Genomic DNA, 21,148 nt, shown 5'->3' on the forward strand with positions numbered 1-21,148 from the left:
TTGGTTTCATAGTGGACTTTACTGGGAAAAGTTAGTGTAAAAAACATTTAAATTCATAAAATTTAAATAAGACAGCAAAATTATACCTTTTAGCTATAGTAATCGCTATAGTAATCACAAATAAGGTAAAGTCTAAATTATTGCCTAAGCAAACACTATTTTTTGTCAGGCTTTTGTTGCAAAGCCCAAGGTAGGAAACACTGCAATTATAAGAAGTGAGCCCAATGATGAATTTGCATTTGAAGCTGAGGAACGGGAAAAAAAGCATGTTCTGATTGGGGCATCACAACATTCTAGTCTGAAAAAAGCAACTTTATTAATGTCCTGCAGCAGAGTACATTAGTAATTGTAACCAGGCATTAAAATTCTCATTTCATGTCATAAAGAGAGTAATCAGTTTTCTTCATGATGCATTATGTTCTACTGAGCTTCGTGTGGTCTGTCCCCCCAAAACCTTTCTGGGAATGCTCCTTCTCCAGGCACAGCTTCCTAAGATGCCCAGGTAGCTTACTCGGGAACATCTTTGGTCATGTGACACCAGCCAAACCCCCAGAACCCAGGACTGGTGGAAGCCACCTCCCTAGCCAAGGCTGATTCTGATCCCCGCATCTCAACCCCTAATGCCACACTGAGAACTCGGTCAAGAGTATCACTAACAAGTTAATGTGGGTTTCTCTTTGGTTATGGAATTATTTTTATTTCAACTTATAAAAAATATAGCTAGAAATGTGCTCCTGAATTCCAAAAGTATTTTTGACCAATTTAAACACAAGTATGACCTTGCCAAATTCACCACCTGGACAGGTTTAAAATCTGCCTATTTCCCTGTGGAATCTAATATCAGTGTTCTATTTAGCAGATATATTTGAGTGAAGAGCAGTGACTGATCTTTAGAAGCCCCAAGGGGTGGGGGCAGCTGGCAAGGTGGCCCTAGATGCTGTCCATGGCTTTGAACTCGCTTAGGGCCTGTACAGGGTTCACGTGCTTCTTCTGAGATGCCCGTTTAATCTTGGTCTGTGTTTCATCCTGCTTCTCTCTCTTCACCAAGGGCTTTTTCTCAGGTGCCTTCATCTTCCATGACACAGCCGGGAGGTTGAGGGAAGCCATGCCCTGAGACTTCTGATATTTGGTAGAGGCCACGTAGGATGCCTTCACTGTCTGCACCACCGCATTCATCAAGTTCTTGGCGGCCTGAATCAGGGACATGGCACTGTCCACCTGAGAGGCACAGACAGGGTGGTGAGTATCACAGGCCTGACCTCCAGCCCCATGTACACTAGGGATCTGGGCAGTAGCCACATTCCTGATTTGCTCTCCCAGTGGCTACTGCCCTGATCCAAAAAAGCTTAACATGCCTGTTTCACATACTTAGAAGTCAAGGGAGTAGTATCAAAACCACAAGGCACCATCACCTTGCCTGTCCCTATTCCTTCCCAAATCTTTATTCAGACTCAAAACCCAGAGAAAAATCAGTCTGAGTGACTGCGCAGCTATAACCAGCAGTGACAAGGAGGCTTCCTAGACAGAAACCCACCGCTTTCAGTCATGAGCTAGGGACCATCGGTATGTCCCACATACCACAGAGTCTTTCAAAGGAAAAGCCCTGAGATGAGCAGAAGCTACAGGGAACCCAACAGGCCAAGCAAGAACTCCTCTCCCCCCCGGCCCAATGTGATGAGGGGTTCAGAACCGTGGCAGAGGGAGAGATACTGCTTGAATACTCTGTGAAGAAGGGTGGAGGAGGTCTGAGAAAGCCTGGCTAGGTTATCTTTGTAATTTTGGAACAGGTTCAATTTCTCTCTAGGGGGAAGAACAAGAAAGATAAAAATACTTTTTCCCAGGGAGAGACCAGCCAGGAATTGGCTCCCAGCTGTCACCAGGCACTATGGTTCATCAGGGTGCCTGACATGCAGCCCATGGTCACCAAGGACTGAGAAGAAACCAATGGTTTTTCCACATGGTTTCAGGGCATGTAAGAAGTATATGCGGCCAAGAGGCTACTTTCATTTTGGAGAATCACTTTTCATGTATATAACTTACCCCAGAGACGACAAGCTCCCCTCCTAGATTCTGCACCTCAGCCTTGACTTTGCTGCAGATGTTGAGCTGGTGGCAGTAGAGGGCGATCCGCTGCAGGTAGGCCAGCAGGTCCTGCTTGCAGGCTGAGTCTGGACACTGATGGGGGAGCAGCAGGTTCAGCATCCCAACCCAGGCCTGGCCCCAACACAGCCCCCACCAACACCAGGCTCAGCTGGGTACAGCTCAGTGTGCCGTGAAGGGCAGGGGAGGGGAGTTACCAGTTACTGGGGGACTCCGGTCCTAGGCTCGCTCTGCTGGGGCCCCCGTCCCTCAAAGGGAGAAAAAGCCTCAGCAAGAGCCTGGTTCTGAGAGAATGCTTTGAGCTACATAATAACCACCCAAGTGCTCTTCTGCTCACAGGCACTTTATGTGCTCAACTGTGATGCACACTGTAAACATTTGATAAAAAGGGGATGTTAACTTTCAGCAAAGATGGGGGGATGAGTGAGTAACCTGACGCAAGGGAAAGAACACCTGAGGTCTTGACCAGCTTCAGGGAAACCCAAGGGCAGCCCATTTCCCGTCCTGTTTCCAAAGCTGAGGATGGCTTAGGAAGCTTCCCCCCAGCAACAAAATAGATCACCTCTCTCAAGTGTTGAAAGCAAACCCTTCCCTCCGGTGAGGCTGGAGTATACTGAGAGGTGGTCTCAACAGAGGCCTGGAAAGCACGCTGGGGCTCCCGAATGTTGTGCGAGGAAGCTAGTGAAGAACTATGGACCCCGTCTGGTCTGCCCATTAGGACTGTGCTGATGGCCATGTCCCACATGGAGGGGAGGGCAGGACCAGTGAGGAGAGGCTACCACTGGCTGAGCCTGGGCTGTGGAGGCCTGGGCTGAGCTGTGGTTGCAGAGAGGAAAAGACTGGGTGTGGCCAGCAGATATACCAGGGCTTAGTCCTAGATTGCAAAGAGGGGAGTCAAGAAGGACCTCTGCATCTTTGGCTTGAGTGGTGAGGAAACATGGCCACTTCTTCTGCAGCTTGGATCCTTCCGGCAAGGAGGGGACTGCAGGGCTGGACCTGCAGACAGAAACTCTAATGGGCAACAGGGGCTCTGAGAATAAACTTAGAGCATGAAGGGAGATGTAGTGTAAACTTGGAGGAGGAGCCACATTTGTTGATACATGCATATGGAAGCAAAGGGATGAAGACTGGGTGCTTGAGAACACATGCTACACGGGACAGACACATCTGTCCCCAGCGGAGCCCATCAGCTTTCCAAAGCACTACCATGGGGCATCTAATTCTTAGATGAAATACCCCCATGAGCTGCCCAGTTTCAGTGTGGGAGGCCCCCAGAGGCAGCTCCCGGCTGGATCTGCAGGCAAGGAGGAGAGAACAAGCAGCAGCCCAGAGTAGCGGCTGCCAAGCCACCACCACGGCAGACGGCAGGATACACACACCTGCTCTAGAGAGGTGCTCTCATGCACACTGTGCCTGGATCCTAAGACTTGTCAAAGGAAAGGAGGAATTCAGAAATCCTTACAAATCTCTGCTGGTATTAATCAGGGAGGCTGACAAGTTAAGCACAATGTCAGAGATAAGAAGAGTGTTGTGTCCCCAGAAAAACATTACTGTCACCACCTTGGAATGGTCCAGGTTGGGGTGACCTAAAAAACCCAGAGCAAGCCTCTCACTCACATGGTCTGCAATGGTCCGGCCGAGCTTGTCCATCCTGGATCCAGCCTCCGCAATTTTCTTGGCAGCACTGATCACGTCTGATGTGTTTTTGAGCGGCCCTTTACCTCTGACGAGAGAGAACAGGCATTGTCATATGTAACTGGAGATGGACAGAAAAAGGAAAGGTCTGCAAAGCAGCACAGGGTCACCTCTGTGCACGTGGTGGGGGTGGGGGCGGCTCACCGGGTGAAGTCTGTCATCTCCATCATAATCATGCACATCTGCTTGGCCAGCACGATGATGTCATTACCACTGTCATCCCACTTGGACACTTCGGCATCCAGCTTGCTCTTTTCTTCCTGGAAGCTGGCCACCTGTTCTGCAATCTTTGCTTTTTGCTCCTGGGGAAGCTGAGCCATGATCGCCTGGAATCAGAAGCATAGAAAGCTCTTACAGAAAGAGAAGATGAAGTTCTCACACTGCATTAGCCCAGAGTATTTCTACCAAGCAATCTATGACACAGGTAAGATAACGCTTTAATAGATTTCATTTTTCCTAAAGGTCCATTTCTTCTCATTTGGAGCAGAAGTTTACAGCAGCCTGAATTTCGGACCCACTTTCAAGAACAAGTTTTTGTGTGGAGAAAACACACTGCAAGGGACAGAAACCTAACATGGAAGCTTCCAGATCACACCTGTACAGGAACAGGAAGCTGCTTAATTTTTTGGTAAGTTCATCCTCTGCCTGCTGCCGTGGGGAGAGGACATATGAGAAGGGAATGATGTATGGAGCCCTCTCCCTGGTGGGCCCTGCCTGGGCACTTCCCATGGCTTCTACTTTTAGCTATGTGACATGGCACTGAAACCCTATCAAAGCAGCATCTGGAGGCCTGGTGCCCACCTCAAGGCCCAAGGACACCAAGCCTAGAGCTGCTCCCCACTCAGCTTCCCCAAGTGCTCACGATGGAGTGGGGCCCAAAAGCAAGGATGCATTTGCTGTTCAAAATGATTTCTATGGAGTGCAAAAAGACTCCACAGAAATATTTCTTGGCATGCTCCCAAAAACATAAATGCTATTGATTGAAGATTTAATGACTCAAATGAATGCAATGGCTCTGAATGATTTTCTTGAATGTACCACTGTTTTTTTTTTTTTTGTAAACCATGAATAATTAAATAGTTCATACCCATGATATCATTGAGATGGGCAAAGACAGCAATCTTTTTCGAATTTCACAATCCTTTTAACAAACATCGCATTGACTGGATGCTAGGGCGCTCCCGATGCAGCGCTCTGTCATCAACCAAAGCCCCAGGGCACAGCTGAGGCAGAGGGCTTGTTCCTGCCCTGCTCCCAACCAAGGAGGCATTCTGGAGGAACATACAACAGGCTAGCATGTGCCACGACTGAGGTTCACCTCAGTCCTGCTGCCAGAGAGAGAATGGGAAAATGGTGTTCTCAATACTGAGTGTTTTCCTAGAAAATAAAAAGCCAAGTTCCTAGTGGCACAGGGAGGAGCTGCAAAGTGAAGTCAAATGTGTCCCTTACCCGTGCACTTTGGCCAGCTATCAGCTGATCATCTTCTGTCTGGACGCTTGTCCTACTTCTGACATCGAAGTCTTCTGTCTCAAAGTCAGAGTCATCCAGTTCCTCAGGGGTCTACCACCAACACAGAGATCACAAGTCAGATACAACCCCGGGCCTCTGAGCCCAATGTATGAACATTCTGGATTTTCAAGTGCCATGTTCCTAACAGTTCTGGGGAATGAAGTTAAAATCATTCATTATTTGTCCAGGACTCCACCTCATTAATGCCCACGTTGGAAGCCCACCCAACAAACACCAGGCAAAGGCACCACATCAACACTTGCCAAAGGGGCAAGGAGTTTCTTATGGGGGCTGAGGCTTCAACTTCCACTAGAGTCAACACTCTTTGAAATCATGTACTCCTCTAGCACCTGTATCCTAACACAAAGGTGACGATTACCCTGCGTAGGAAACACACTGTATTAAAAAAATGTTGGATTCCAACATTAAGCATATTTTTATAACGTTCCCAACTTGATGACAAAAAAAAATTAATGAATTACATAATATTGGGGTTTCTCTTAGGATACTGCTTTGAGGAGTACAAATAAGCAATGTATTTTGGTAGATCCTTTTTAATTTTATCAATTAAGATAAAAGAATATGGCAGGTAAGGCCATTCCAAAAGAATATGGCAGGTAAGGCCTGAGTATGTACCAAAGGCTCTGATTACCAGTCCTAGCTCTTTAATTATGAAATAAAATTCCTATTTCACATAACCTCTCATGATTAGCTGCTGACTTGAAACATAATGTTGTCTTCTGGAAGTTATCAGTAACAGGGCAGCAGGCGGAACAGCTGGGGTTGGCTCTTGGCCCAGCTGGCCGGCCTGTGACAGGAGGGCAGTGAGGCAAGTCCCTCATCTGCACCAGGACCTAATCCAAACCCAGCCCAAGGGCTCGCTGTGAAGCCCCAATGTGAGGATGTGTGAGGAAGCATCTGGCCCAGCCAAGACTATCTTGGGTTTGTACACAGGCAAATGCCAAGACTGTCCCTCAGTGAGATGAGGTAGGGATGGCGTGGGGGTAGGGGGTCACACTAGGCACCAGCAAGCCACAAGGAACACCAAAATGGAAGATCCTGGAGTCTCTCTGACCTGGCAACATGAAATACTACACCACCATTGGCCATTTTAAATCCTAGGATCACAGACACTTGTGGAGAATCTTTCTCAAAGACGTGCCTACTGGTAATACCTTTGCTTCTGTACCCCTCCGGTAGAGACCCAAGAACTGTGCTTGCCAAGAAAACCCAGTGCCTCCTCCTCTTTGATTTTTGTGGAGTATCTGTGTGCCAAGTACTGTTCTGGGCCCTGGAGGTACAAAATAACTAACACACAGCAATGTCCCTGTTCTTGCATATATACAAATGGGAGAAATTACAAGAAACAAAATGAGAAAGTAAATTTTATCACATAAGAAAGTGATGAGTGATAAAAAGCAGGATATGGGAGGTACCTGAGAGGGAGTGTTCTAGCACAATGGGGTCATCACAGAACCAAGGCCCAGAGGCAGGAACTTGCCTGGGGAATTAGATGAGCAAGGAAGCCATGGAAGAGAAACTGAACTCACTGCCCTCATGTCACAGGTCCACTCTGGTCAACAAGAGCCCCAAGGGAGCAGCAGGTGGTGAGGTCCTGGAAGGCCTGCAGGCTAATGTAGGGACTGGTGCCCCACACAGCCTGCAGAGGGTGCTGAGCAGTGGGTAACATGATCAGACTGAAGCTTAAAAGGATCACTTGGGTTGCTCTGTGGAGAGTGAGACTGCAGGCATCGAGGGATGAGAACAGGGAGGCAGCTGCATGAATCCAAGTGAGAGATGCTAATGGCCTGGGCTACAGTGGGGACTGTTCACATGTGCTTTGTATTATGAAGGTAGATCTGACAGGATGTGCTGACAGATCGATGTGGGACAGGAGACCAAGAGGGAATCTGAGGTTTGGGCCTGAGCAAGTAGAAGGTAGGTTGCCATCACCTAACACATAAGACCAGGTGGCAGAGGGTAGGGGTAAAAGATAAGGACGTGCCTCTTAGATAACGGAGTGGCAGAAAGGGGCAGGTGAATGTGGGACTCAGGAGAGTCACCCCAGATGCTTTTCTCAAGTCTTAACCACCAAGGGAATGAGGACAGTTGGAGAAGAGTTTGAGAACTTTGCTACCAGGCATGCCACTGGTCAGAAGCTGAAGAGATGAGGACAAAGCAGCAAAGCAGACTAGAAGGAGGGGGGGCCAAGAGGTTTTCTTAGAAAGGAGGGAAAAGTGCCACAAAGAAGGAAGGGGAAAGTCTTAGGCAGGAGCACTGGGATAGTCACAGAGAGGGGGGAAAGCAGAGTCCACGTGCACAGCCAGGGCAGGGAGCAGGCAGGATGTCCAGACCATCGCCACACCAGAGAAATAGCAGGCCACGCAGGAGGCGAGCAGGAAGGTCTGAAACCGTCCCCAGACGCTAAGACTGGGGGGCAATGGCAATGCTGGCCGGTTCCAGGACCCCAGGAGGGGCGGTTGCCTGCACTCCTCCGGGCTCAGCAGATGGCGGATTCCATGAGGACCCTACTGTGCGAGGCACCAGAAGGAAGTGAAATGGAGCAAAGGAGAGTCTGTGGACTAACAAGAGATGCAAAGCTAGAAGAGGAGTGAAGCAAAGACCAGAGAGGCCGAGTGAGGGTGGCAAGGGAGGAAGATTCAAGGTTGTCACAGTCCTAGAGAGTGGGAGCTGTGGAAAGCGACACCTGACACTGGTAATGATAAGGAAGGAGCTGAAGGGCTGAGGTAGAGGACGAGACAGCAAGCAGCTGAGAGTTCCCGGGACTGGGAGGATTCTTGAACTGAAGCAGCAACAAAGCTCAGGTACACAGCCATTAGCGAGGACCTGCCACATGGCTGCTTCACAGGCCTCTACCCGCCGCCGCGCCCCAGCTCCAGGGCTCCCAGAGGCCCATGCCTCTCCCAACCAAGGACCCAAGCCTGTGCCTCCTGCCAGGCTGCTGCCATCCTTGTGTCCCAGCACAGTTCCTTCACGGCCTGGCCCTGGGCACATTACCTACATTACAGCTCATTAAAACCACCAGCACCTCTGGAGATGAGGGCACCTGCCTATAGTCTGAGAGCTGGAAGAGGGGCCTGGGAAGCTTGCCTGCTCCCAGAACCTGCTTTCCCACAACAGGACTTCAATGCATGCATTTCCTTGCATGTCTGCAGTATCTACCCACTTAAACCCCTCAAACCTCAGCCACCCACGACTCCTCTTTATCATTAAGGTTCCTTTTTATTCTATTTGTCTGTCAGTATGGAAAAGAAGTCTGGAAAAATAGGGCTGTGTTCATTACCAGTGGTTGAAGGGACTGTGAGTCCCTTCACACCACTGAGCTATGGCTGCTGGGTTTAACCTATCATTCACCCAGGCCAGGTTTCTTCTTGGCCACACGTATACAGGGATGGAGAAAGCAAATCAATTCCTTGCCCCCAACCCCCACCATGTCCAGGGGATCAGAGCCAGTAAGAAAAGTCAGCAGCCTACCAGGCAATCCATGAACACTTCTCTTTCCTCCTCACCCCCAGGGAGGAGCAGCAGCGGTCTTGCCCAAGTGTTTCTACACTGCATACAAAATAGGTCTAGCCTCATGCCACTGCCTTAGAAATGGCCTCTGTTTCCAGCTGACAATCTAGCTAGATTCTGCATGGTGCCAAGCTGAGAAGATAAAAAGTGGGGCAGAATCCCTGCCTACCTTGAGAGGTTTGACTAGCAAACCATATAAGTGTAAATCAAACTCCCCTGAGCCTACCAGCCCGGCAGCCCAGACCAGCCTAGCCGCTAGCTCTGCATCAAGCAGGCCCCGCAGGGCAACCATGGCTCTGCAATGAGAGTGGGGCCTGGACTAGGCTTGCAGGACACCTGGGGGGCTCTGGGGAGAGAGACGCATACTCCCTGCTCGCAGCTTCCAGACCAAGAGGCACAGCCTCAGAACAGCATGTGAGAGATGAAAAGCTAGGGGAAAGACAGCTCTGAGGGCTGACCCAGCACCCTGCACTGTATTCGAGGGGACAGTAGTTTCTCAAAACCCCTCTGTTTATGCCACCTCAGAGTGGGTGCTCGCCTTTCCCTCATATGGTAAGAACTGCTGTGTTCTTGGAGCAAGTGGCCAGGAGAAGGTGGTACTTTCAGGGAGCATCAGCAGCAGCCGCCACAGGCTCCCATCCTTCCCGTGCACACTAAGCCCCAGGAGCCTCCCTGCTACTCCTTCAAGGACAGCAGCACTCTACGTGAAGGATAAGGGAGTACTCAATCAAAGAGCCTTCATTCGGTGTTTCTTCCCTCTAACTTACCAGAAGCCTCCTATTTGTGGGGACGATATGCCTGCAACTAAATCCTCAAAGCCAACTCATACTCACTCCCCTTTTTGGCCCAAGTTTAGGCTCTAACTTGCAACTAAAAGTCATTTTAGACAACATAATTAAATATATCTCATTCTAACAGCTTTTAGATTCATGGTTTTAATATACTGCCACCGCATCTGGTGAGTTCCAGAATGATGCATTGCTCAAGTTTAGCAAACGATAAGAAAGAAGCTGTTAAAATGTCTAAAATGTAGTTACTCACCCTTATCATCAACACTGCTTTCCTGATGTCCCGGATGCCATCGTACACCAGGCGGGAGGCATCGATAAACTCGTTCTCATCCATGGGCTGGGCGGGGTCTGAGCTGAGGGCTTCCACCGCCGCCTCCACTTGCTCCGTAAAACGTGGCATGACTGTGGAGAAAGAGGCGAGGAAGATCCTGCTGGCCCGGCAGACAACACCATTCTACCAGCCCTCCCTTAATCCCTCAGTGACACAGGAGGCGGCGAGGTACGTGATGAAGAGCCTCTGCCTCTACCTTTGTGAGCAGTATTTATAGTGGAAATAAATTAAATGCTGTATTTTACCAAGACTCAAATCATCTTTGTCTCTGACCAGATTCTGCAATACCAGATTTGGATGGATGAGCCACTGAAGTGAGACAAAGTGGAGGCCTTGCTTAAGAACAGGACCGCCGCCCACCCTTAATTTAGTATTTATTCACTAACAAGACTCAACAAAGAAGTTCATCTCAAATATGTTCAGAACTATTCCCATCATAAGTTATGGGACGCATGGGAGAAACACTTAACTTGGCGGATCAACTTCTCAAAGTCTGATGTTTGACCCAGACATGTTGTGGGCAGACCTGTGCTGTGCCCTGATCTCGCCCTTCCTAACCACAGGGTTTGGACTCACAGAGCGGCCCAGCCTACCCAGGCCATCTGTGTGGGGGAAGCACAGTAAAGGGAGGGAGTCCCCGAACCTGTGTTGGAGAGCAGCTTCGTGGCTTCCAGCACCTTCTCTGTGTAGACCCCTGGCTCATAGTTGTCCATCTCTGAGGTCACTACATGAATGACCCGAGCAGCCCGGCCTCGAATTGCACCAGCTGTGCGGTCCAGCCCATCCACATCTTTCTCCTGGAGAGCAATGACGCATTTGTTCACATCTTCCAAAATGTGATTTTCTGAAGAACAAACAAAAACCTGAATGAGGGAAAAGGCATTCCACTAGAAGGGGACAACTACAGGCTGGCATCTATCACTCACTCAGTGCTCGTTCTGGGTCAGCTGCAGGGCCAAAGCTCCACATGTATCATTTCACTGAAGAAACCAGACTCACCACTGGATTAACTGTCCCACAGAAACTCAACCTGCAATCACCTCCAAGAATAACAGCCTTCAATTCCAGGTTTATAGGAAGAGGGAGAGATGAATCAAGATCTTTAAGGCACAACTGTTCTGTAAGCCAGGCAGAAAATTCAGATCACAGAAACCTTAATAACTTCTCTCTTCTTTTAATCTCACTGACCTTATGTCCAAAACAAAGTCTAAAATAGAAGAAAGCATTCACTAGAAGGCTCTATTCTTCCAGTCCCTTGCCCCTCCCTCCAGTAGATGCCAGTGGTATTCAGACAATTTGCCAAGAAGCCAGGACAGTCCTGGGATAGAAGGTGCTGGAACGCAAAATGAAGCCTCCTCTGGAAGTCACCAAGGGAACCTACCTGGGGCAAAACATTTAGTAATCCTTTCATAGATGGCCATGGAACTACTGTGGTATTTGCAAAAACCCTTGAATCCTGTTAAGCTGACAGGTGACTCTTACTAGTTATAGACCTGGGTTTGGAAAACCCACTGAAACTATTTTTCCTCAAAGCAAAATGCTTGACACTGGATTCTGGGACTCCCCAGAGTAAAGAGTCAGCCTCAGTTTCATCTATAGTAACAGCAAAGTGGAAGCAACCAAAATGTCCAAGAGCAGAGAAGGTATAAAATATGGGCACTACAGAGCCATTCAAATGGATGATGTCAATCTGAACCAGCCCACCCAGAATGGTGAAGGAAATGTTCTCACTGCCCCAGAAATGCAGAGACCACCAGCAGACAGCCCAAATGACAGGGCTGCTCAGACTCTGTGGAGTGGGTGGGAGAGTGAAAGAAAGGAAAGGCCCCATGTCCTCATTTGGCCACTGCCCTTCTGTTCAGAAAGGAGTTTTCTTTAAGACCTTTAAGAACTTGTAGAAGACACGCTCACTCGCTTAAGCCAAAAGAATACCTGGTACAACAGGTCAAAGACCAAAGGTCCTGGTTTTTCTGGAGGAGCCAGAATAATCAGGGTAAATGTTAGCTGCTTAAAAAATGTATCTGGTCATTTCTTTGCCAGCCCTGGCCCTCTTATGCACTGACATGTCATTATTCTGGACTGCCTCCTGATTTAATCCATTTCCAATGGCCATTCCCCTTCCCTTACAGCCTCTGCTAACATACTCAGTCAAGTTCTATGTGACAGTGTCTAGAAGGGAGGTAACAGTAAGCTTGACCTCTTAAGATACTTTAAACAAGACAGTGGTCATGGTGCTATTTCCTTTCATGTCAAAGGGAACCAGAGGCAAGAGGTACTTAGTGTATCTACCAAAGAGCAGAGCACCACAGTGCCCTGCCTCTGGGCTTCAGGCTCCAGTGTAGGCCCCAAGAGAAACCAAAGCCCTCCTCTTTGTAGTTCCCAAAAGACTGCAGGCAAAATGAAGTAAGATGAAAAAAAAAAAATCACAATGAGGTAGTAGTAATGATGTAAAAGAACTGAAAAAGAAGTTTGGTAAAAATGTGTGTCCTATAAAATTAAACACCCTGATCCTGGCTCCAGGAGTCCCACTCCTTGGTATTTATCCAAAGGAGCTGAAAACTTAGGTCCACATAAAGACCTGCACATGGATGTTTACAACAGCTTTGTTCGTAACTGCCAAAAGCTGAAAGCAACCCAAGATGTCCCTCAGTGGGTGAAGGAAAAAATGAGGTAAATCCAGACCATAGGATATTATTCAGTACTGACAACAAATGAGCTACGAAGCCACAAAAAGACATGGAGAAACCTTCAGTGTGTATTAAATGAAAGATGCCAATCTGAAAGGCTACATACTCTATGATTCCAATCAAATGACCTTCTGGAAAAGGCAATAAAACTATGGAGACAGTAAAATATACTCGGAGTTGGAGGTGAGAGGGAAGAACAGGCAGAGTATAGAGGATTTTTTAGGGCAATAAACACTACATAGGACACTGTAATGATGGATACATTTGTCCAAACCCATGGCAGGTACACCAGCCAAGAGTGAACAGTAATGTACATTATGGACTTCAGGTAATAATGATGTACAGGTTCATCAACTGTAACAAATGTGCCACCACGATGGGGGAGGCTGTGCATGTGCGGGGATACAGACAGATGGAAAATCTCTGTACCTTCCTCATAATTTTGCTGTGAACTTAAAATTGCTATAAAAGTTCTTCTTTAAATATATTAAAATATTTACAGTGAAAGCCAAAATACAGTATGAATTCCTATTATAGAAGGGAAAAATGAATTACCACTGTATAGCTAACAAGACCCTAATTCAAAAACTAGAGGAGACTTGCTAGAGTTTCCATCATTGTGCTATTAACAGAGAAAATGTTATTAAACTTTTTCATAAACAAATTGTAGGGAAGATATGTAAACCAATCATAATAAATGGGTGGGGAACCCACTGGAAGCACCTTTTATAATACAAACTCTTTATATAACGTAAGCTGAACAGACTGATACTGAGCCTGCACAAAACTTTTGCTTTTGCTAAACCTAACATATTTTTTCATTTGTATTTCAACTCACCAAGGAAAGGAAAATAAAAGAAACAAAAAGGAAGAAGTATTGCTAACTAAACCATGGACCAATGTTTTCTTTTATTGCTGATTTTAAAATTCATCCCTGTTTCGAGATTGTTAATTCTGGTGAGGAAAAACATCTGAAAAATCAATGAAGCATGGCATTCTTTTTCATTCAATAGACAAAGCAGCCCAAACTTCCACCAAAGATTTGCTAACCTTCATGTAGACCCTGATGTTTTTACAGATCAATTTTGAGGGGCGCCTGGGTGGCTCAGTGGGTTGAGCCTCTGCCTTTGGCTCGGATCATGATCTCAGGGTCCTGGGATCGAGCCCCACATTGGGCTGTCTGCTTAGCCGGGAGTCTGCTTCCTCCTCTCTCTCTGCCTGCCTCTCTGCCTACTTGTGATCTCTGTCAAATAATAAATAAATAAATAAATAAATAAATAAAATCTTAAAAAAAAAAAAAAAAATCAATTCTGACTTTCTTGAATTCACACTGGCTTTCTTCTAGTGAACCTAAACCAAGGAAGGGCTTGCCATGTTTTAGCAACAAAGGAAGCCTTCTATTTTGGGAAGCTGACTAAAGTAATAGTCTCTCCTGTCCCTCAACAGCTGTCTCTAGGAAAGCCCCATCCAGCTGAGGCCACCACATACCCAAGACACAAGCACCAATTCTGCTCACTACACTTCAGCCATCAGGTAGAAATGAGTTTCCACTGGACATGTACAAACAAGGGAGGGTTGGAGGTACCTATGCTAACCTAAACCATAAATTACTTTAGCTTTAATTGAATTACCAAGGAAACTCAGCATGGGTCCATTATGAGCTGACACACCAATCTGTACCCCATTAAACACACTGACTATTCAACATCAGAGGTGGCACTTAAGAGGAAAAAAGTCATAAACACAACAGTCTATCTAATAAGGGATCATATTATAGACACTATTTTATGTTTTTCATTTCAAAACCTTTCTAGGCCTGCCTCCACCCATCTATCTCATCCTTTTTGGTGACTGCAAAGTACCCTAATGAATAGACGCAGGGGCCATAATTTACTTACCTAGTCTTCTCTTAGACATTTTGCTTGACAAGAACATCCTTGTACAGGTATTTTGGAATATTTAGGTAAATACCCCTGGGGAAAATTTCTAGCAATAGGATTACTAAGTCAAAAGGCATATATGTTTAAAGTAGATGTGTGATGTCTAACTGCCCTCCAAGCACCAAGCCAACTGGAGTCCTCCAAAAAGGCTGCACGAACTCATACTTCAATCCATGATGAGTAACAGGGCCCATTCTGTGTACCCTTTGCTCTGACTCTACTTACTGATGTAAACTTATGCAGACACAGGAGGTGACAATATTAATACTTCATATAGAGGACTTAATCTATTCTGAGTGCTTGACATTTAACTCTTTATAGACTAGCCATTAAAAAAAAAAAATTAGGGGCACCTGGGCAGCTCAGTCAGTGAGGCCTTTGACTCTTGGTTTTGGCTCAGATCACAACTTCAGGGCCATGGGATTGAGCCCCACGTCTGGCTCCACACTCACTGTGAAGTCTGAGATTCTCTCCCTCTGTCCCTCCCCCATGTATGCCTATGCTCTCTAAAATAAGTAAGTCTTTTAAAAAATAAAATTGAAAAACACCATTAATTAATGAGGAAACCAAGGCACTTAAGTATTAACTGAACTGCTCAGTCACACAGCTAGTGGGCACAGGAATCAGAAATCACACCCAACTTGACCACTACTTGATCTGTAGTTTCACAGGTTTTTTGCTCTCAAACACAACCCCTCCCCAAATTAGGTATAATAATCCTTTTATTTAGTGGCCTTCCATCAAAAAGAACTGTTGTGTTTGTGACTTTTTCCCTCTTAAGTGGCACCTCTGATGTTGAATAGTCAGTGTGTTTAATGGGGTACAGATTGGTGTGTCAGCTCATAATGGACCCATGCTGAGTTTCCTTGGCCTTCAGTCAAACCAAATTCTTTGGGCACACTGACACTTAGTGAAGAAGTACAAATCACCACTCTTAGGTGTTACCCTGAAGTATCTAATGTGGTATACTATTTGTTTCCAAAAGTATGAGGTAAAGAAATGTAATAAGCCCAATTAGAACCACTCTAACCAAACACTTGAATTAAAAAAAAAAAAAAAAATAGGTAACTGAAACTTCCACATATAACCAGAATAAACATATAAGAGTAAATTACACTTCCCTGGAAAACATTTATCAAATATAATTCAAATGAAATTCCAACAGTCCTGGACGCCTGGGTGGCTCAGTTGGTTAAGCAGCTGCCTTCTGCTCAGGTCATGATCCCAGCGTCCTGGGATCGAGTCCCACATCAGGCTCCTTGCTCAGCCGGGAGCCTGCTTCTCCCTCTGCCTCTGCCTGCTACTCTGCCTGTGCTCGCTCGCTCTCCCTCTCTCTCTCTCTGACAAATAAATAAAATCTTAAAAAAAAAAAAAAAATTCCAACAGTCTTTATCACTTTGATAAATTTCAAACTCCCGTCCTTAAGGGATCAGTCAGTATAAATATACTTGGGGTTTAATGAATGCACTCTACCATCTTAACTATCTCCAATATTTACAAGTCACATTCTGAATACAACTTGGTGAAAAAGAGCCCCCCCAGTCTTTCTTCCCTGGGTTGGGCAGGCATGCATAACCCCTGAAGTGCCACTGTCTCATACTTGAGATATAGGGACCCAAGTTTCCTTTGCCCTGCAGCCTCATGAAATGCTTGGTAGCTTGGCCAGATTATACACAATATGACCATTACTTCTCGAGCCACAAATTTAGATATGACTTGTGGCAAGTATGTGGGAACTTTGGGAACCAATGGAACTGAATATGCAGGAACAATACAGAGAAAGTAGCCCTATTCCCTAAGTAACTTAGTAACTAAGTAACTAAGTAACCCCTGAAGGGGTTCTTGGCTAGTGGACGGCTACATTGAGTGGACAAACATTGAGGCACCATCAATTCCAAGAACGATCTGATGATGGAAAATCAGTAGTGGAAATATTCCACAAAATCTATCACATTGCCAGAGGTACCAGAATACAGTACAAAACAGTATACAACAACCACTCTAGGGAGTCAAGCAGCTTCCTTACTCTGCATTTAGCGAAGATGTATGATGCCAGGAGCCAAGCTGAATCGAGACTCTGGGCTGGGCACTTGCCTGGTAGACCCTTTACTCAAAGACATGTCAACATCACTGACAGGACTGCTGAAGCCCCAGTGTGCCACAGGGCAAGGGGAAATTGGCAAAGAGGGCACATTAGGATGAGGACAAGATATGACTCCTTGTCCAGAGGCTGTCTATGAATGCTACAGACTGACACCCGCTCTCCAAACCATGGCACACAACGAGAGATGCTGTCAATTGCCCCAGGGTGAAGGACTGGACACCAGTGGGGGCCTGCCCAATTCAAACTGAGGTTCCTCATGATGAGAGCCAGTCACTTCCCTAGCAAGACTGGGTCAGGTGAGATGGGAAGACAACTCTAGTCGCCCATAGACATGCTGAAGCTCCCATGGGTGGGGGAGGTGTGGGAGGACAGAAAGCGTGAATGCTTAAAACTGGTCAATGGTGGAGAACTCTGCCCAGGCATTTGCTTATCTCCTCCTTCATCCCATGTCCCTATGAAGCACACCATAAGAAAATTATAAGAATTATGAATAACAGGGGTGCCTGAGTGGTTCAGAGGGTTAAGCCTCTGCCTTCGGCTCAGGTCATGATCTCAGGGTCCTGGTATAGAGCCCCATGTCAGGCTCTCTGCTCAGCAGGGAGCCTGTTTCACCCCCCACTCTCTGCCTGCCTGCTTGTGATCTCTTTCTCTCTCTGTCAAATAAATAAAATCTTAAAGAAAAAAAAAAAGAATTATGAATAATAGCCTGGCCCTGTTACTCTTAATTGCCTGACTCTGCTAAGCGAGCCTGTGACAAAACTTTGGAGAAATATACTGGGTAGACCTAAAATTCAAGTACTCTGAAAATACCACTTTCTGACTGAGAGAATTGTTCCATGTTCTTATATCTTCCCTCATCTGCATAAACATTGAATATACTCACTAGATAAAAGTGTATCTGTTAAAGAATTTGACTTCTCTTTACCATGCTTCTGTTTTATGTCATACACCCTAAAGATACTGCCTGGATCCCACTAAATGCTACTGCAGAATCCTTTTTGTTCTCCAATTTGAAGAATGTTGCACGAGGGACATCTGATTCTATTACATTTTATTTTGCTGTAAGAAGGACTGAAAATCCCTTGAGACCAAGCCTGAGCTAAACCCAACCTAATCACAAGAAATAAGTATAGGAATGTAGGATCTATCTCTGGAGGGGGGCTTTACATTTAGATTTCAAAATTTGTTGTTTGCTTAAAAGTGTGCTGTGAAGGTGGAATGTTTTTCTCTAAACCTATGAAAAAGAATAATTCAGTACTTCATTGGGAAAAACAACAGAAGGCCAAGATTTCCCAAAAAAGCCATTGCTGCATTTTTGGCACCTGCAAAGATGTGCTTGCAAATGGCTTTTCTGTTTTAAAGTACCAGCACCTGCAATTTGGCAGTCCTGCAGCAGCACGGCTTATCCCCTCTTTTTGCAGTTTACGGATTACGCTCCCTACTCTCTCATGTACAGCCACAGCTACCAGTCCCAAGGAGAATGGGCAGGGACAGGAGGACATTAATATGCAGAACACACTGTCACCTTAGATATAGGTCATTGCTGGAGGACTGTGCTGTGCATGTACTTAAGCCCCGCTTCTCTTTCAAGCCCCATTGACACTCACATCTCCCACGCCGCAGCCTGTGGTTCCCTGGGGTGACAGGAAGTTTTAGCCCTACAAGTACCCAGCAACTGACTCTGACCAAAGCCACTGGCCTCAGGAAGCCTGGCACCTCCAGAGAGCAAGCAGTACAGCTAAGGGCAGCAGAGGCCTTGTTACACCAAGAATGCATTTATACTTGCTCAACTTGAAGGAAATGGATTGAAATTTATCTCTGTGTGATAAACAGTGAATTGCAGTTGACAGACATTTTCTATATGAATGCAATTTACTATGTCATTACCAGTTTATGTTTATATAATGAAATCAACTGTTTTTGTGAGGTGAATTACCCAGATTTATTTTTTGCAAGTTCATAATTAAATGCCACTTAAATATTTCCTCTCTGTTTTCTATCTGTGCATCATGCAGACAGAGTCTTTCGAAAAGTAGGCAGTTAAAACTATGATCATTTCTGAGGGAGAAAGGAAGAAGCTTTCCAAGGAGGGGGAAAAATTATTCTCAAAAAGGAATTCAAGGTGATGGTGTTGGGAAACCCTTCTCTTAAGTTTCACAAGATCATAAGAAATAACCACAGCCTCTCCCAGGACCCAGGTCAGTGTTTTTTCTAAATACAACAGCAGCAAGAGGGATGGGTTGTTATGGTGTTGTACAGGTCACAGTTGCAAAAGCTTACTCTACACAAATGGGGAAAACTGCCAGCCAGCTTTCTATTTCCTGTTTCTAAGATCAAGACCAGCCCCACCATAAGGGAAACAATTTCAACCCCACCTCCCACTGCTGAGGAGTCAGTGACAGTTTGTTGTTGTTAGCCGCTGATGTTTTTTTAATTAAAATGAAAACCAGCACAATATTATTGCTAGAGTAATTTACCTGCCCAGACTTGGGGGCGTTTTGATTGTCCATTACTGTGACTTAGGTGAAAAGTAATTATGCACATTCTCACAGGCTTCTCGGGGGAACCAGCTCATTACCTGATACAGCCAAGAAGTCATCAATGGAAGTAATGTCATCGACAGCATCTGTAAGAACACGGACTTGTTTTTCCCACTGTTCTTTAAAAAGATCCATGTTCTCTTGGGCCAGTTTACTCTGTGGTTTTGCTGCTAAAGCCAATGCAGCATTGATAACCTGCAAAGATATGGAAGTTCCTTGTTTACTCTTTCAGTGTCATGAAAATAAAAGTATGGGGGCCGCTCTGGTCAGTGCAGCGGCTGTGCTTTGTCTCACATGCATCTCACCAGGACCTGCCATACCACGTGCTCCACTGCAACACTCACAAAGATGGAGAGAAGTGTCAGGCAACAGGCTATATATGTGTGTGTGTGACACAAGCACACTGCAAGTACAGATAGGCAGTGAAATAAAACTATCTCCAATCTCCACTCTGTGACAGCAACTTAAAATTTTTGACATTATATTCCAGGCTTTTTACACACACACACACACACACACACACACACACACACACTGTAAGTACACATGTCCAAAAATATATAACATTATCTTGTTTGTTCTTTTAAGTACATCTCCGTATCATTAAATATATGTTAAAAGTATCAACTGTTTCTTATTCCATCTTGTGGATGTACATCACTATTTTCCTATATGATTTCCAGGTTTGATCCAGTTACCCACCATTCTTAATTATCTTGTGATGAACATCTGGTATTTCAGGTTCTACACGGGAAGTGTAAAATTTCTTAAGCTTAAAAAGTGATTTGTAGGGGCGTCTGGGTGGCTAAGTTGCTTAAGCATCCAACTCTTGACTTTGGCTCAGGGCATGATCTCAGGGTCATGAGATCAAGTCCCACATTGATCCCACAGAGTGTGGAGCCTCTTGAAGATTCTCTCTCTCCCTCTGCTCCCCATCCCCTTCACTTGTGCACACACTCTCTTATAATAAGGAAAGGAAGGAAGGAAAGAAGGAAGGAAGGAAGGAGTAATCTGTAAACTGCCCCCCACCCCAGGTTGATATATAATTCACATACCAAAAAAATTTGGCCATTTAAACTGCACAATTCACTAGTTTTTAGGATATTCACAGTTGAGCAACTATCACCACAGTCATTTTTAAAACGTTAACAAAATTTTTATCACTCCAAAAACAAATCCCGTTATCTGCCAGCAGTCATTTCTCATTTCCCTCAGCGTTCCTTAGGTTTACCTACTGGCATCTACTTACTTTACTTTTGTTCTCTATGGATTTGCCTATACAGGGCAGTTCATATAAACAGAATCATATCAATATGTGGGTTTTTGTAACTAATTTCTTTCATTTAATGTTTTCGAGGTTCTTCTATGCTAAAGAATGTGCCTGCACTTTATTCCTTTTTACTGATGAATAATATGCCATTATACAGATATATAAGATTTTATTTATCCATTCATCAACTGATGGGACATCTGAACCATTTTCACCTTCTGGCCGTTATGAATAAAGTTGTTATGAACATTCATACACATATTTCTGTGTTTTCATTATTCTTGGAATATAGGTAGGACTGGAATTGTAATTCAACTTTAGAGAAACTGCCAGACTGTTTTCCAAAGCAGTTCCAAAATTTTACATTCCCACCAGCACATATAATGGTTCCAATTTCCCCACATCTTCACTAACACTTGTTTTTTTCTCCCACTCTTTCTTTCTTTCCTTTTTAATGAGAGCCATCCTAGTGGTATAATAAGGCAACATGGAAGGGAAGCAAAGACAAGATGAAACTAGTGGGATGGGAGCAGAGATCTGGATGAAGCAGAAAAACAGCACAGAAGCATCTGTACATGCAAAGTGGAGGACAGGATCTGCGATAAATTTTGTTAGGTGCCATAGAAACTACATGCCTTCAGATCATG

General features: G+C 45.5%; 1 protein-coding gene across 2 annotated transcripts in view; it reads right to left on the minus strand.

Annotated features, from left to right (window-relative positions):
• CTNNA1 (catenin alpha 1) overlaps positions 1-21,148 on the minus strand; it is a 319,319-nt gene continuing 298,171 nt past the window's right edge. For both annotated transcript variants that reach the window (XM_044226586.1, XM_044226594.1), the window contains exons 11-18: positions 19,270-19,426; positions 10,604-10,804; positions 9,880-10,031; positions 5,245-5,355; positions 3,940-4,121; positions 3,718-3,823; positions 2,041-2,175; positions 1-1,218 (exon numbers count right to left, since the gene is read on the minus strand). In XM_044226586.1, the coding sequence (XP_044082521.1) occupies positions 931-1,218; positions 2,041-2,175; positions 3,718-3,823; positions 3,940-4,121; positions 5,245-5,355; positions 9,880-10,031; positions 10,604-10,804; positions 19,270-19,426 (1,332 nt within the window). In that variant the 3' untranslated portion in view covers positions 1-930. The remainder of the gene's footprint in view (positions 1,219-2,040; positions 2,176-3,717; positions 3,824-3,939; positions 4,122-5,244; positions 5,356-9,879; positions 10,032-10,603; positions 10,805-19,269; positions 19,427-21,148) is intronic.

This window comes from Neovison vison, chromosome 1 (genome assembly GCF_020171115.1).
Source record: "Neovison vison isolate M4711 chromosome 1, ASM_NN_V1, whole genome shotgun sequence".
Lineage (NCBI taxonomy): Eukaryota > Metazoa > Chordata > Mammalia > Carnivora > Mustelidae > Neogale > Neogale vison.